The sequence below is a fragment of the Alexandromys fortis genome, unplaced genomic scaffold (genome assembly GCF_014885135.2).
Source record: "Alexandromys fortis isolate MF-2015 unplaced genomic scaffold, M_Fortis_MF-2015_v1.1 scaffold_68, whole genome shotgun sequence".
Lineage (NCBI taxonomy): Eukaryota > Metazoa > Chordata > Mammalia > Rodentia > Cricetidae > Alexandromys > Alexandromys fortis.
Window position 1 is genome coordinate 3562877 of NW_026067948.1, and position 18500 is coordinate 3581376.

At 42.3% G+C, this 18500-nt stretch overlaps 1 protein-coding gene across 1 annotated transcript in view; it reads left to right on the forward strand.

The window, feature by feature from the left end:
• Positions 1 to 18500, forward strand: part of Tnni3k (TNNI3 interacting kinase) — a 210929-nt gene that overhangs the window by 88977 nt on the left and 103452 nt on the right. Inside the window, exon 17 of the mRNA XM_050149480.1 lies at positions 560 to 664. Within this exon, the coding sequence (XP_050005437.1) occupies positions 560 to 664 (105 nt within the window). The remainder of the gene's footprint in view (positions 1 to 559; positions 665 to 18500) is intronic.

Sequence of the window (18500 nt, forward strand, 5' to 3'; positions counted from 1 at the left end):
ATATTTCAAGAAGTAAAATAAAGTTTTTTTTCACAGAAAGCCAAAGGTGACAGATTCAAGGACTTTAAGTTGCTAACGGAAACTTATAAATAGACTAACCGTGACATGACAACAAACTGGGTGTTTGGAAGCTCAGAATAAAACAATCATCTAGGCTCACAGTGCTGATCAGAGAAAGCTTTTAAAAAAGAAAGCTTTTGTGCATGTCTAACCTGAGTTCGTGTTCAAGATCTCTATTGATAGTAACTAGGAAGTGATTTCCCTCAGTGGCTCCAGAACATTCCATTTGTGTGTTGTTCTCATGAATTTTTGTCTGACCCAAATAAATTAGAAACTCAGGTTTTCTAAAAATAGAAAATGAATAGCAGGATTGACATCTAGTGAAGCAGTTCCGAACTGTGGAAAGCCATTTGTCAGGCTGAGTTTGTAGCTCCGTCTTCAATGAATCAAAAATTAGATAGAGCTGCAGAGAATACTCCTCATTCTGCTTTGTTTTGCAAGACATGCTGAGTGCTGGCTTCAGCCAGCTCATCTCTATCCCGTCTACTTTCTCCTCTAGGATTCTGGACTTGCAGTCTAAGTTAATCATCGCTGTAGACGTCGCCAAGGGCATGGAGTACCTGCACAGCTTGACGCAGCCAATCATACACCGCGACCTGAACAGGTACTTGGCTTTCCCAATGATGAACCTATGACTTGATAGCTAATGAGAAGCCCAACATGACCTGCCAAGGCATGGTTTAGCTTTATCTTAGATCAAGATACTTTATACTCGGAAAGGGAATAGGCCACTGTCATTGTCTCACAGACATCTGAAACTGTGTGACTGCTGTCTCAGGGACCGTCTGAATCTATGGAATGTCCAGAAATAATGGTGCCGTGTGCTAAGATATGGGATGTGGTAATGTCTCCATCAAGGTTAACTGTGGCTCACAGAAGTCAGTAAGTGCTGGCCTACTGACATAATACTCTAGGCTGCCAACCAGACAGAAACCCAGTACCTGTGGTTACAGTGCTTGGGATTTGATAAGGACAATTACAAATAAGTTGCAAATAAGATTTACTTACTTGATGCATTACAATGGCTACCATGTTTTATAATTTTATCATTTGGTTTATTACAAAACACTTACTGTAAAACAACCAGCATGCTATGTCGTCAGAGGTCGCATGCGTCTTGTATCGACTGCATCTCTTAGTTGTGTCATTGGGCCACACGTATGGTCGAACCCATACCACCGAGAGCTGTGCGTGGGCACACACTGTAACAAAATCTAAACGCATTGACAGCCACTGCCTGCTGCTAGGCAAGCGTGTGATTGGAATTCTCAGGCTAGTGGTGGGGTCAGCGAGTAACCTCAGTACTGCGAAGGGTGTTCCCGTCTCAGACAAAGCAGGGGATGAGAGGGTCTCACTGACAAGCCCCTTTGTGCTGCCATTTGTTCTTCTGGGGGAGGCTCGTAAATCCAGCCAAACCACAGCAGGACACGTACCTACTTTCCACGCAAAAGGCTTTCATGTTGGATAGAGCCTGAGACAAATATAGAATCAATGTTCTTCACAGAACTGGGAACCCCCCCCCCCCCGCAAGAGGTTTCAGTGCTTTCCTTAAACAGTGAAAACTTTCTCTAAGTAAGGTCTTGGTATAAGCCAAGGCTACTATACAAAATAGAGCAGTTTTGTCTGAGGACTGAATATTGGGGTGGTAAACTCTTTTCACCTACCTGTTTTTCACTGCTGAGGCACCAGATCCACAGTCACATTGGTGGAACCCCCAGTCTGCTGTGCAGACGGTCAGTGGTCTGTTCCATACCAACAAATCTCACTTCTTGACTGTGAACACGAGTTATATGAATCCTGGATATCATTTAAAACTTTTTAAATATTAAGGAATTACTTTATTTAATCACTTGATCAACAACGCCATGGGCGTGGGCTGTGCTTACAGCGGGTTACATTTGGCGTATCTCCATGTGTAAAATGAAACTTACACACATCCTACACTTTAACTTCCCAGGAGACTTCGCATCACAACAGAGACAAAAAAATTATTATCCAAATATATTTTAAGCAAGGCAAATATATTTAGTAGCAAGTTCTATAAAATACAAGTAGTGAAGTGTTCTATAAAATTCAAGAAAGAATGTTAATCAGCTCAGAGGCATTTCGAGACAGCTCCGTGGATGAAGTGACACACCGCTCTTTCCCTAGGGATGAATAGATTTAAAAGAGCATCCCAAGGGTAGCAAGAGACTTATCAGATAGAGGTCAAAAGGTTAAACATGTGTATAGGACCCTAAAATAAATAAAGTCATGCATGTGTGTGAGGTCCAAGGCTGAACACTGGGAAAGACGTAGAGAAAAGTGGACCTGGAAGAAACAAATGAGCGCATGCTGGACAAGGAAGACTGGTTCGGCGCTCTTCTGTGTGTGAGGAAGAGCCCCAAGTTGTTTCTGTTGCCATCACAAACCCAGGGTTTTGCTGTGAAAAGCCCAACCTGTGTCTGGTGGATTCTCCACGAGGATTCAGACAAGAACCAGATGAGACAGTTACTGCAGCTGTCTAGGCCAGAAGCTCATTAGCAAGAGAGCAGCAGTGGTGGGAAATGAGGAGCGGAAAGATAGACAGGAAAAGCAGGAAAGAGACAATGGTCCAAGCAGAGTTGGGAGAGTCTAATATTGTCTGCAAATAGTGTGAGGGCTTACTTATCGTTTCTCAGTTTTAAACTAGCAGTCATGGCTTCCTTGTTAGTTGTTAGTTCTTCTTTGCCTTTTCAAGAAATTTTTGCCAATAAACATTTTTTATTCTTTGAGCTTTAGTAACAATATTTAGGGGAAAGTTTCCAGTGTCAAATGACACTTAAGTAACTGGGGACATTGAGCAACGAGGCTCTCACATTCTGTTCCTATCATCTATTCCTGTCACCTTGCAAGAAAGCAGAGCAAAAGTAATGACTGCCGATTTTCTCCAGCAACAACCTTTGTTCCCAAAGTTTATTCTTGTTAGTAAGTATAAGCAGTTACCATCAGGTACCTAGCAGGACCAAAGATACAAACATTGGATAGATATGAAAATGAAACATTTATTATATAAGAGAAACCAACTTATTTTACTTAATCATCTAACCATAGAGCTTAAATTTTCCAAAACTCTTCAAGTTTTATAAAACAGTAATAGAGACTTAACTACTACATCTATTTTTGCAAACTATTTTCTACCCATCTTCAACCAATTACAACAATAAAACGTTCATTTCTTTCGTGTGTGTGTGTGTGTGTGTGTGTGTATGGCATTGTACATGACTCAAAGTCACATGCTTCTTACACCATAGGGGACTTACTACAATCTGTTTATATATACAATAAGTCTTACACGAAGGAAGCAACCAAAGTCTCCACATTGGGTAGAAGATGACTGGGTACCAAATGATCTGTAAGCAGCTTTCAAGAGAATTTAAACAAGTCAAGATCACAAAGCTTGCTGAGGATGCAAAGCTGGAAAAACAGGTCTGGATCTTTCCTAACAATCCACCCTTTGCGTTTCCTCGTGCTCAGAATGTCTCCCTAGAACAGGCAGAGGGGCTCAGAACCAGTTTGCCTCGGGATTGGTGTGGGTGTTGATAGCTTAGGGTTTTATCTCCTCAACTGCTTCAGACATCACAGAGTTTCAGGGTCAGAGATCCTGCTCTCTCCCTGACCTACTGAGATCACAGCCTTGTATTCATACATGGATGTTCCTCAATCAATGTATATTTAGAGAAATTCTTGGGGCATTTATAAGGAAGCCACTGCAGTTAAACAAAAGAGTTTTTTTTTTAAGGTGGAGAGGCTTAATGTATATAGTTATACTGACTTCTGGATGGGGTCTCGAGGAGTCACTCAATGGCTTTTATAACTGTAAAGGAAGGTAGGCAGAGGAGACGGCTGACCAGCCTGCAGAAAGGGGACACTTGTATAGTGGGGATGGAGGTTGTTACTTAACAAAAGAAAAAAGAAAACAAGGTCTCTCTGGGTCATTTTATTATACACTTAACATTAATTTTAGTCTTCAATATATACTAAGGAGAAGGTTCACATGATGTGCAAAACAGTTATTTTTCCAGTAAACATGAGAAGGAGGAAAGGGTAAGCTACCATCTGTTTAACACCGGTGGTGCACAGGAGGGCTCTGCTAAGAGGCAGCTATGCTCTCATGGCATCTGTAGTACTATTTATCCCATTGTATAGGCTGTGACCTGAGGGACAAGCCAATCTGGAGCTGCCTGCTCAGCACAGCCTTCACAGTACACTGTAATGGAGTAGAGAGTCATGGCAGAGGACAGAGAGAGAATGCTTGGTAGTGATGGTATTTGTTGGGATTAACGTTAGTTATCAAATGGTACCACCTAAAATTAGCTGAGGAGAACCCAGCGAGGATGGTCTAGGTCCTCTGGTCTGTGGGTGGATCTCTGGGGATTGTCTTAGCAAACCAATAGGGAAGATGCAGTCCCCTGTGAGCGGTCCATAGCGTTTAGATAATTCTAAACTACCCACAGGTTTATTCATGAATGCTCTCATTGCTTAAGGATCAACTTAAACCTTTACCCAATTTACATATTCATTCCCTGAAGTAAGTGCTTAAGGTCACAATGTCAGCTAAGGGCTTTAAAACATTCAGAAAAGAATCTTTCTAAAATGTTAGAAAATGGTGACATCATTGCAAATAGATGTCCATTAAATGGGTGGTCTTCTCTCCAGATAAGTCTACTGCAGCATTTTATAGCACCATAGAAACTGAATAGTGACACCTGGCCTCACCGTGGCCATATAAATGTACTATATGAGTATATACTATAGACAGATGATAGATGGATAGATAGATGATAGATGATAGATAGATAGATAGATAGATAGATAGATAGATAGATAGATAGATAGATGATGATGATGATGATGATGATGATGGATAGATAGATAGATAGATAGATAGATAGATAGATAGATAGATAGATAGATAGATAGATGATAGACAGACTGATAGATAATAGATAGATGATAGATAGATAGATAGATGATAGATAGATAGATAGATAGATAGATAGATAGATAGATAGATGATAGATAGATAGATGATAGATAGATAGATAGATAGATAGATAGATAGATAGATAGATAGACAAATAGACCTATGTGTACATTTTGTATACTATTAAGCACTATACAGATATGCATCTTGTTCTTATTACCTTATTTATTCCCTTAAATAGGAAAGGAAGGGGATTATAGAAGAACTCCATTAGGTTCTATATTGTGATGCATGCCTGTAATCTCAGGTCCTAGGAGGTGGCTGTAGGATTATATTAGAGATCTAGGCTGTACAGTTTGAGGCCGACTTTCACTACCTATTGAGACCCTGTCTCAAGTGAAACAGAATGAAACAAAACAAAAACTTTGCATCATGTTTAACAAATATTTCTTCTCATAAAGTAAAACTAAGTAGTCTTCAGTGTAATTCTGAGGACTCTGCTGGTATTTTGAGAACCATCTTATTCCAGTAAATATGATGGGAAATAATTACAGATAATTTAAAAGCAGAAAACTTTTTTGGTGATGAGTGACAGGTAATTTAAAAAGACAAGCCTGGTAAGGGCTAAATGGATTTTAATTTTGAAGATGACATTTAAATAAATTAGCAAAGATTTTAGGAAATAACAGAAAAAATAGAGAAATTTTAATAGTTGTTTTTAACTTGACATGTGCATTTGCCTTTCAATTGAATACAAAATGTAAAACTGCAATTAAAAAACACAACAGTCAAACAAAGTGATTTATTGTTTTCCTAATTATCCATCAGGCATGGTTCCTGTTTGCAGGGATGGAGTCTTTGTGCCTGCCCATTGCAGTATGTGGTGATACAAAAAGTTCTTAGCACTTGTTGGTCAATGCTGTCTTGAGAACTTTAATGGCTACATACACACCAAAGACATGATTCAGCTGCAACATCTCTGAAGTCCACAGGAAGCAGTGGACATCAGGAAGCTGCTGACAGCTCTGGGTTTGTGGTTGTCTGTTTAAATCTGTCTTCACAAGATTTTAAACATTTTTTCTAATCCTTTCCACTTTGAACTGCATAAATAATGTTTTTTGAATGTTTGAAATTACCTAGGGCTTATGCTATGCTGTGTGTGAGAATAATGGGCTTGAGGAGTTTTCTAGCAGAGTTCAGAACTTAAAGGAATATATCGCAAATGTATGAGTATCATATGGAGTCCCAGACTTTAAGATAGCCTTGGAGATTTCAACCATAGAATGGGCTGGTTCTGAATGCCTCAGGATGAGCTTGAGGCTGGGCAGGTTTGAGGAAGACCAATGATTCGTCCATGATCACACAAACATTGCAATATGGGACTTTGGAAATTATTGTGCTAAATAAAATATAGTTATTTGTTCATCCTATCAAGGAGTAATGAAGAAGTCAGATGTGTGTAAGTCCTAGCACTGTGGGCCAGAGAACAGGTGCCAAGACTCGTCAGTTTCTAAAGAAGGTTCAAAGCCTACACTGTGGATGCTGAGGTATAGTCCCTGATTTCTGAATGATAGCAGTGTCCAAGGAATGTGTATTCTTCACAAGCAGCCAAAACAGAGGAAGTGCTTCCATATCACACATAATTCATGGATATGTTCAAGGTCACAGACCAAAGAAGAATGCAGAATCTGATGATGATTGAATACATCTTGCATAGAACAGAAGAATTTCGGGCTTATGATGTTCCAGAATTTGGAGCAGTAGCAGGGAGTTTACTAGTTTAGGAGTCTTTGCTTGAAAATCCAAGCACAAAGTGCCCAAATTAGCATACGTGAGAGTCTCAGATCTAAAGCTTAGGGATTCTGGAGTGTTTGGGATTTCAGATTTCGGGCTTAGGGATGCTCAGAATGCAATGGATCCATGTGCATTTAAAACCTGTATATATGTACACATATGTGTTGTATACCCATTAACACTGAACATATGTAGTCCTGGCTTGCTGTGGTTAGTGCTTAAAAAGTGTGGGTCTGTACCTTCCTGCAAACGTCATGATATCGTTTGTCTTGTTGACTGAACAAATCTCCACTGCGCATAGGTAACATACTTTTTCCCATTAATCTTCTAGTCCAATTATTGATAGATTTGAAACATAAAACTGCCTTTGGGAAAGCGGGGACATATGTTCCTGGACCAGAACATGGTCCAAGCGGCAAAGTGCATGACCGAGTGCAGGAGCGTGAGTTGCCCTGTTCAGACTAAAAGAGTCAGTCACACATCGACACAGCCCGCATTGGACAAGACATACAAACACGCTTTTCATCTTTAAGAGCAAAAGTTGAAGCACAGACTATGACTTTACCATTCAGAGGGCCTCACTGTGTCACACGCAGCAGAGGGGTACCTCAGCCCTCCTGCACAACGAATCATTCTCCCCTCTGTGTAAATTCGCTCAGATTAGGTTGCCTGGCCTCCACTCCAACACAGAGGCTTTGGGAATCTATCCATTTGTCCTCAGCTCCCGGAACGTGCAGGGAAAAACCATGATTTTCTTTGGACTCTGCAGTTCCTACCCATTACCTACACAGAAGTTCCCCTCCTGCCTCGATGCCCCGCCCACCACGGTCCTCACCTGCAGCGTGTTTTCATCTGGCTTTAGTTTCCTTAACTAGGAACAGCTTTGCAGCCTGACTCCCAATTTTCTGACTTCACCGGCATAACACACAAGGCCTGAGCAGCTAGTTCTCTGTGCATCCCCAGAAATAACGAAAATGTCCTCTGAGGGCCACTTAAAATCCTTCCTCTCTTACCTGCTCCCATTAGAATGATTCACTTAATCTTGACCGCGCTCACCAGTTCTAAAAATAGTTCTCTTATGCAACGCTTCATTAAGTAACTTTCGTTCAACATTAAACCCCTTCAAGTCTGAGGGGTCATTTTGATGTTATCCTCTGTTCCACCAGCGGGTGTGGTCAGGCCTGCCACAGTGAATCTCTTGGGTGAGTGGCATCAGAACCTCAGTTTGTTTTTTCCACTTAGGTCCTGACTCCCACACTCAAAGGTAGGTTTAAAGCCACATGTGAGAGACTTGAGTCTTTAATAGAGCACAGAAATTTCTGAGCAGGAACTCTAAGATGCAAAAATCCACATTTTGTTTGACAGAAAATTTCAGAGCTGTCTTCCTAAGTGGTTTGTTTTGCTCCTTTTCCTTAAGACAGCATAACCACACCCTGAGGACTTCCAAGCCAGGGAGCAGGGGTGCTTTCCCTTCTTGGAAGCCCCTTTCCTTCCCTCACTGAAGAGCAGAGTGTGAAGAAGTTGAAGGGGTGCCTCTCTGCCACGTTTCCCTAGGCTGCTCAGCTCACTGACCTGCAGTTTTCTCGTGTGGCTGGCTCCCTGCTTGGCTGTCTTCCATTATCCAGAGTCCCAGCCTGTACAAAGGAGGCTTTTGAAAATGTCAACAAAAGCTTCCCTCTGTCTGGCCTCATTTCTCTCTGCCCTTGTTTCTTAGGAGACTGGGTGGATGCCTGCTCGGTGCCTTGTCGATTTCCTGAGCGCCTAACCTTTCAGTAACGATGCTAACGCTGCCTCTGGCATCTCTGCCTTTCCAACCTGATCATTTTCAACCTCCACACGCTCAAATGTGTTAATGTTGGATTCTTAAGATGCTAAAGGTCCAGTACAATGTGCGGAGAGACCTAGAGTCAGAATTAATAGTTAAAAGCAGGGAGCACACTTGAAAACTGGGCAATTCTTTCCACCTGACCATATCTCCAGTAGCTACTCTAGCATGCATTTGACAGACAGATGCCAATCAGTATGTGTGTGTAAATAATCCCACCTCACAGAATCTTCTCTAACCTGTGTCAATGAAATGTTCCTTATCATTACTTTCAGGTAACACTTATATGACTTCTTGGATTTAAATGAAAGAATACATTAGCAATCATTATCATCTTCCTGGAAGAATATTTTACTATTTAATAGGGTTTAAAATAATTATACTTTAATTTTGTATGAGGGGGTGCACACGCTGCAATGCGTGTGTAGATACCAGGGTACAACTCGCAGGACTCAGTTCTCTCTTTCCGCCATTTGTGGGTGGGGATGGAACTCAGTTCATTCACCTTAGAGGCAGGTACAGGACCCCACTGCGCCATCTCTACGGTACTATTTAGTATTCTTCAGCATCAAGAGTGCTTCTGGTTGTCTGTCTCCCTTTTGATTGTATGACTATGGCTATGCTTGCCACCCTGTTGACGGATAACCTTCTCCCCAAGGCTTTGGGGAGTACCTGGACTGCATATGGATCCTTCCTGTGAAGACTGCAGAAAGGACCCAGATCACATTCCTGCCTTCACAGAGGCCTGCGGTTGAACTCTGTATCATGGATTCCATTGGCAGTCCCATTACACAGACTCATAGCTGGGGAGAATGGGAGTTTCCTGTGTGCAGAGTCCCCCTCCGTGACTCTCTGCAGGGCTCATGCACACAGTGATGATGCCTGCATTCCCCGTACGCAGCAGCTGGGTAACAACCTTCGTGGTGAGGTAGAGCCATCAGAAGTACTTTCTGGAAGTCAGGAAGACTAAGCTGTGTTTTCTTGGAGACTGTATGGGGCACCAGGAATATTATACAGTTCTTCTTCCTGGGCCAACCAGCTCACTCAGCAGTACAGTTCAGTAAATTCCCAAATTAATGAGAAGAAGGTTATTCTGTCCTCTATTTAATAATGGCAAAAAAGAAATAGCTTTGCTTCCCTCCCATTGGTTTACCTTTGTTACATCACTCGACTTTGCCATCCCTCCTTTTGGTTCCCCCTGGTTACATCACATGACTGGCTTCGCCATCCCTCCCATTGGTTCATCCTCATTACATCACTTGACTGGCTTTACTTCTCTTCTTTCTGATCCAAGTTCTTCATGAACAAAAGGGAGTCAGTATCAGCTATGTGTCCCTGTTCACAGAAACACCTCTGTGGTAAGTGGTAGAGTCAGGTCATAAATGCATTAGAGGAAGAGTCCACAAAAAGCTTGCTTTAATTGTCAGATCAGAAAGCACTCATCTCAGAGGGATAAGAGACAGTTTATTGTAGAGCCAAAATATGAGTGGCCATGGCTATGGAACACAGATGTTGAGCTCCCAAACTCCATGTTCTGAGGTGACAACAGATTCATGGCATTTTTATAAGAATGAGACAGAGTTATAAATCAAGATAGTTTTAAGACATTGGTGGAAACAGCAGGCCAGCCACTTACAGCCAAAGGGGGGCATCTCTGCCCTCAGCCTTGGGTATTAAAACCTCTTGGCCTTCAGTGAGTAGAAGGTAGAGTTCTGTTTCGACCTGCCAGTCCTGAGCTACACAAAGGAAAGGGCACTAAATATCTCCCCCGACATCTTAGCTACATCCAGATAAACCGACTCTGTACCCATAACACAACAGCTCTCAAGCCACAGGAGATCTACTCAGCCAGACAGCATTGGAGGTGTTTTACACAGGTAGGGTTCCTCCGCTCCACGCCACACAGGGGCTGTCTGCTCACTTAAGTCCTGTTCACTGCAAGCAGAGAATTCCATGCAGGTCTCAGATGCAGAGTCACTCCGTTTAGCAGAGCACTCGGCCTCACCTCCGTGCAGAAGGTGGACGGTGCTGAGGTGACTACACAGTGCAGGGACAGCATGCTACTTCTCTTAGAGGCGTATTGATACCTGCAGCAGCTGAGGAGACTATCAGGGCAGCCTCACGGGACACTCACAGCTCTTGGATGCTGCGGCGACGGTCTTCATGTCAATTACATTCAGTGCCTTTCCATGAAGAGTTGTACTCCCAGTCACTAGACCCTCCACACGTCAGGGCTTTGAACCCCTCCAGAAGTTGGTGAAAGGCACTCAGCGCTGTGGATGAAATAGCCAGGACTCTTGTGATGTTGGCCTTCTCTACCTTGGGGAGGGAAACCCTCTGTCTGAATTCTTAGAGTAGCAGCCTGCTTTCATTAGTCCATTCAGAGCAAAGGGTCAGTGTTCTTGGGTGACCCGTTCCTTTGAGATTGGAGCACATTTTAATAGACTTCTGCTGTGTGTGGTCTCAGGAAGCTTCATCCTCCAGAGGCCTCCTGACTCAACAGGGCTTTTGAAGGGAGGTAATGATCACAGACATCTTCTAATTCTTCCACTTTCTTTAGCTTCTTTTTCTCATTTCACATAAAGAGTAAGGATACACTGATCCTGCTGTTGGATGTGCGTGGCCTTGCGGGCAGACGTTTCACACTGAACTCTTATTAACCTTGACAAAGTTCCTTTTGTATCCTAAATATGAAACTAATGAGCTGTTAATCACCAAGTAACTTCTTCAGCTCTGGGATGACAGAAAGAAAATCTAAGAATTTCCTTATGGCTTCAACTTCCGTCTTTTTGGCGTGGCTACATCTCTAGCGTCTCTCTGAAAACCTGGGCTGTTTGCCCCTAACTGACTCTTGTCTACCCCTAGTGGCTACTCCAGGAATGTCACCCCCTAGTTAAAATCCCTCCAGACTCCAGTGCATTCCCTATTGGATAGGAGGTTCTCTGTCAGGGCAGGCATTGTGCATGTTGTACTGTTCTATCCCTAGGCCCTCAGTTAATAGCCATTCCATGCAAGAAGGAATTAATTATAAAAAAAAAAAATCAAGGGTCGTAGCCACCAATGTGACTGTGCCCCAGCTATCAAATTCAGTGTTTCACATCCTCTCTAGCTAAGTCTTCATAACTTTGAGGGTATGTTAAAACAGAAAATGGATGAAAGGCTTAAGGAGATTTACAAAATGACTAAGGCGATAAATCTTATGCCTGGCTAAGTTTGTTACTCATGTTGTATAGTTATACAGTCCAAAACACAGGTATAAATTGATACTTCGTCCCAATTGACCGGAACAAACATGACAGAATAACAGAACAACACACTCAACAATTTGCCTCATTTTGCAGAGTTCAGAACAACCATGAGAAAGTAATTCTCACTCAGTACAAACACGGTGTTTCATGATGCAAAGGTTGTTCTCTTGCTTAGTTACTATTGATGCTGTAGAAATCACTAGCTTGGATGTTTTCTGTTAAGGACAACCATATGCCTATTACTCACTAATCTACTCCCCCCCACCAAAAGTTTGAATAAAGAAAACAGTGAGAAACAAAGGAAAAATAATTAGTAGTTCCACGGATCTGATTTCCTGATTTTCTCAGGTGAAAGTTAGTCACACAAACTTATTGTGTAGTATGGACGTGGCTCAAGGCTATCTGTTAATTCATAAGCCAGAAACAAAACTCTGAAACCCTGGTGACTTCCAGTCAGTGCTGACCGTGTGTGTAGACTTGAGTCGACACTTGCTTTTTCTAAGTCGATTGATTTTTTTCTTCTTATAGGCAACATACTTATTTCCTAACCTGCAGCATTCTATGCCTGACTGGAATATTTTCGCATGTGATTAATGTTTTCATTTGACTTTCAATGAGGTCTCAAAACAGTGTGGCTTGTCACAGTCAAATTATTTAAATATCCCTGTGAAAAGGGTGTGGGAACCCAAATCAGATTCGTGTGAACCTGCAGAAACAGTGGCAGGCAATGCTTTTTGCACTTGTTACGTTTTTACATCTAAATTAATCACTTCATAGTGTTTCTTTTGGAGATGCTTGGTTTCTCAAGCAAAATGATTATTTGAATGTCTTTAATAGAAAAGTTTTAGTATTTTTTACTAAAAGTAACTCTTTAAGAATCAGTTTTGTTTCTTTATAAAATATCCTTGTGGTTTCAAAAGCAATCATGTATGATGCTTTCTGAACACAGATAAAAGTATTCATTTTCTCAGTCCCTCTTCACTGTTCCAAATTGACCAGGATCATCTAAATTATATATTCAAGTATGGCCACAATTCTATGACTAAATTTTACTTCTGACATGTAAAACAAAAATTATATACAATAAGATACATAATGCATATGTGCATATATGTAGAGATATACACAGATACATATATACATTGCACAGACAGACATGTATGCACTCGTACACATACACCCATGTGCACATATGCATGCATGTATGTGTGTTGTAGTCCTGGAGAATCAATCCGAGAGAGCATATGATAAGTAAGCATTCAGACACTCTGCTGCACCCACAACTGCAATGAAGTTTGCAGAGCTGCAGATTAACCTATCATAGGCAAGATTAATGGTTTTCTGGGGCTGAAGGCTGAGAACTGGATGAATGGTAAGAGGGTCAAGGAATATTTCTGGGCTAGAGATGGTGCCATCTATCTTGAGACCATAATTTTAATAGTTCCATGAGATTTTATACCTGTTTAAATTCATCAAATTATAGCCTTTAATAGATGGAGTCCTTCCTTTTTTCAGATGAGTAAAAGATAAGTTGTCTAATGTAGGTACAGAATAGAGAGGAGCAAACTCTCTGAAACTGGATATGCAAAGTTAGAGGAATCAGAACTGTCCCAGTCATAAACAAAACATATTTGACCTTTTCATAGCCTTAATAGAGAGGAAGAATGATTCGATAAATAATCTCACTGTAGATATTAAAACTAAGGATGAACATAGCTAATTGGAGAAACAAGGGTTTCCTCAGGGGCTATCAATGAATCCACACTCATGTCACACACTCAGGTCAAGGTATGATAATTTGAGTGTTTGGTGTCAAGACTGTGGGCAAGAACAGGAAGGGATAGTGAGTACTTCCTTGAAAAATGCATTTGCCATCTCTCCACTTTCTCCAGTTCTCATATGATGTTGGGCTGTTTAGTGCCAGCTTCTACTGATTATACAGATATATACATTGACCAACAAGAAGGTGTAAAGTGTCTATGTCCCACTACAAAACTGGTGGGTTAAAGATATGTGACCACATCGCTGTTGCTGCATAGGAACTATAACATGTGAGAAGGGACTGAGGGGTCTCCAGAGCACTGGAGTCACCAAGTGTCTGGTGGTCAGCATGCTGCGCTAAATTGACTAAGGAGATTTCCCTTGTTAGACAACACTGATGCGAGGAAACACATGCAAGCTCTAATCAAAACTGATGCAGCAGAGAGTTCATAACCTGGATCATAGAAGTAAGACAGACAGACAGACAATAGAACCCAGGTGCGAGAAACACCTCAGAAAGTGAACGGGTGCAGTGCATAGTAATCCCTGGGAGAATACTTCCATTTCCACCCTGATCCCTAATGTCTGTTTAACCCAGATTCAGAGGGTGTGCTGGGACAATTCCAAGTTAGTCCATGAATGGAATTAGCTGCAAAACAAATGCAATGAAGGCAGAGAGAAGATGGCTCAGTGGATAAAGCGTTTGCCATGAGTGCCTGAGGATCTGAGTTCAGTCCCTAGAACCAGGTAAAAAAGACGGGTGTGTCTACACACACTTGTAAGCCCATAGCTGGAGAGTCAGAAAAGTAGATCCATGAGAATCACTGGTCAGCCAGGCCAGCCTTCTTAACTAGTGTAGTGAGTTGTCTAAAAACAAACAAAACAAAACAAGAACAAAAAATGCACATAGGGCCTGAAGAAGCCCAAGGTGTAGAGAAAGATGTTTGTTTGTGTATTTACTCAGAATATACTGTGAGCCAGCTTCTCCATTTCCACTACAAACACTGAGGATGGAAAACAGGTCTTGTTTCTATGGGGAGTTACAATCTTAAGAGGACCTATAATTTTAACAAAGAACATGCTGAAGTATTGTAGAAAACAGATTAACTTGAGCAAACATGGAGTCTCTAGTGCTGTTACACATGACACATGAGTCAGGACTGCCCAAAAATGGTGCCAGTGCAGACAGAGAAGTCAACAGATTTGGTATGTTTTCCAGATAGACTCCATCAGGTTGCTGGTGGGTGCATATAGATGATTCTGGAGAAATAAGATTTCAGCTGATGAAGACAGCATTGGTGTGGTGTTAGTTGGGAAAACATTTTTGAAAAAAACCTGGAGGTTTTCTATAGCTGCTTTGGAGTTGAAGTTCCTGATATTCGAGATGAAGCCTCAAGAAGACTGTTTGATGGAAATCTTCAGCACAGGGCATCACCTCATGTCTGAGAGTCTCGGCAAAGAGACGGTTTCATAACTGTGGAGTGAAGGAGGAAGTCAGTGGTGAGAGAAGACCTAACACAGGAGTCAGCACCATCAGAGAGACCAGGAAGACCTGGATAGAGGTATGAAGAAAAGGATGGAGAAGTAGTGTCTAGGGCTCTGAGAAAAGTATGCTTTAATTCATAAAGAGCTACTCACTATGCTAAAAACAATGGAGAACTTGAATGCAATGAAGGACAAAAGAAGCATCCTCTGTACCTGTGAAGATAAGAAATCACTACACAACTCCCCTAGAAGGTCCCAGTAAATGGCTGGAAACTCTCATGGTCAGCGTCATCACTTAGAAAGTGACTATCAGCCTCCATCTGCTTAAATGCTTTATACTACTTGTAACTAAAACCCATACAGTACGGTTTTCCATTTGACTTCTGAAGGATCCGCCATCTTCACATCCATGTGCTTTGGAGTTGCTAGGTGACTGGCTGTGCTGTGTTGGAATGTAGTCAAGCCAACGGCAGCTTTGGGGTGCCTATGAGCGTCACTGGTGTTGGAATGTAGTCAAGCCAATGGCAGCTTTGGGGTGCTTACGGGCCTCACTGGTGTTGGATTGTAGTCAAGCCAACGGCAGCTTTGGGGTGCTCACGAGTGTCACTGCACTGCTACTGCTTTCCAGCCCAGCCCAAGAATGTTGGTAAGTAGATCAGAGTATCTAGCAAGCAAAATGTTTGAGGGACGCTTTGAAGTCTTAGGCAACCGAGCAATGGGGGTGCGGGTGGAATGCTGCATTTGGGGAAGGGATATGCAAAGTAGGAGTGCTGGATCCCCTGTTGCCAGTGAACTGCACAGTAGAGAAGAAATTGAAGCTGCAGGATGGGACTCAACCCAGTGTGTAGCGTCCTTGCAGTTAGAATGAGAGCTGGCAGAGGGAAGGCTTTGAATGACAGTGAACTGCTTAGACCCAGGACCTGACGGCACATCCTCATTGCTGAGTCCCTGGCTGCTCTCAGATCAGTATAACGGGCATCCTCAAAGCCCTCAGGCTATTCCACACCTAACAGGTCTGTTCTGGAACATACATCCATCTTTGCTGCTTCAGTTTCTTGCCTGAACGGACACTTTACAAACGAGGACAATCCCCCTCTCTGATTAACTCACGTGCATTCCTGCCTTCCACGCTCCTTCAACAACAGCCTTCTTCATTTCGAGTTCCTGAGACATCCAAATAAATGTGAGTTGATCTCATGACCAGGTGCCACTTCAGATGCATGATTTTCGCCTTTTATTGTCTTAAAACAAAAAACAACTGGCAGGATTGCAGAGGAACTTCGTCAATGAAATGTTTAATTTCAAACTTTAATTTTGCAAAACTTGGAAGTATGAATACAGTCTATATAGTATACAGCTGTCTTCTGTAACTAAATAGACTGATTGTAGCTAGAGTTTGGGGGGCACGCTGTGCTGAGACACAGACCTCTCCTACCTACTTCCCTGTGTTCCGCTGGGGACTGTGAAGACACAGGGCACAGTCCTCAGAGACAGTACACAGTTGCACAGCTCAGTTCACATCCATCCCCAGCAAACAATGCGCAGCGGGGAGTGCAGCCACAGGTGAGAGGAACTGGGCCCTGGCTTGATATTTCCTTTGTTCTCATAATTGCAAGGCGATTTTCTTCAATTACACCAGAGATGATATCGGGGGTAATTAAAACAGTAGGGGAAAAAAGGAACAATGGGTTAGATGGGCACAGAGAGGGACAAAAAGGCTTGAAATAAAACCAAGGTTGTTGACAAGCTTTGCCTCCGAATCAAGAGAGCTCAATTTTTATTGCAAATAAAAGCAATGATACAGACCAGACTCGCTGTCTGCGTCAACACGGAAAAGGAGAGAAAGCGACTTCGCATGCAGTGGTGGGGAAAGATCCACCTGCACTCATACAGAGAGCAGCTGCTGCAGAAACAGCCCATGAGTCACATGGAAAGTGGAGCTTTTGTCGCAGGTCGTGTCTAAGCCCAGAAGCCAAAACAAGTAAACCAAAACATTTTTACAAAGGATACATGTCTACTTCTTTTAAAATAATGGGTACTAGGAGCAATAAAAACTGATTTATTGGCTGGGCAGTGGTGGCACACACCTTTGATCCCAGCACTCTGGAGGCAGAGACAGGTGAGTCTCTGTGAGTTTGAGGCCAGCCTGGTCTACAAGAGCTAGTTTCAGGACAGGCTCCAAAGCTACAAAGAAACACTGTCTTGGAAAACCAAAAGGGAAAACAAACAAACAAACAAAAAACACCGATTTATTCAATATCAGTATTAGATAATTTTCTATTGCTGTGATACTGTGCCAAGGTAGCTTATGTGAGGAAGGGTTTGTTTGCACTTACAGTTCAGGAATTATGCGTCCACCACGACAGGGAAGCATGGGAGCCAGGGTCAGACATGACAAGCAGGAAACTTGGAGCAGACTCTTCAAACACAAGCAGAAGAGCAGAGAGGCTGAACGAAAGTGGTGTGAAGCTTAGAACTTCCAAGGCCCACCTCCAGTGACACACTTCCTCCAGTGACACACTTCCTCCAGCAAATCCAGCCTCTTAGGCCTTCTCAAAGGGCGCCTCCAACAGGGAGCCAAGTGTTCAAATTCCTGAGCACAGGGCGAGGACTCTGATTCAAACCATCAAAGAGCTGTCTGATCAGGCTGAACTATAGTCCATGAAGCAGTGACCTTTAGTCAAATGGTGATAATTGACGGTGTCGTGGAACTTGAGACAAAGTATTTTTTAAATTCATGGGAAAACTTACACAAAATCTGCTGGCAGGGTGAGCTGCTTCCTCTCTGAGTTTAGCCACTTCAGAATCTAAGATCTAAGTTCAGAGCACAGATGCTCAGGGTATAAATCGAGTTAAGCTACAGTGATAAGTAGAGACCAAGTCTCCTGCGTGTGGATGCCCCGTTTTTCAGCACTGGTTATCAGAGGCCGCCCTTTCTATGGTGAACATCTTTGGTGAGAGTCAGCTGACTGTAGAAACATGAGTTTATTTCTACAGATTTTGTTCCATCCCACTGGTCCACATGTCTGTTGTGATGCCAGTGCCATGCCTTTTGGACTATTGTGACTCTGTAATATGCACTGAAATTAAGTATTTTAATGCCTCCAGCTTTATGCTTTTGGCTTAAGATTTCTTTGGCCGTTAAATATGATTTGAATCATCATTGTTTAGCAGGGGTCTTCCCACATCAGGTTCCCCACAACTCTACACTGAACGAAAATCAAGCACAAAAGAAACTTTCAAAGGCAGCTCAGTCAATAAGTACTTATTGGATACAGATGGAGATTCAGATGTCTAGATGAGCAATAGCAAGTGAGAGAGTTTCTTTAGTATTAAAGTCTGTGGTGATATTTTGTTTGTGCTATAACAAATAAAGCTTGCC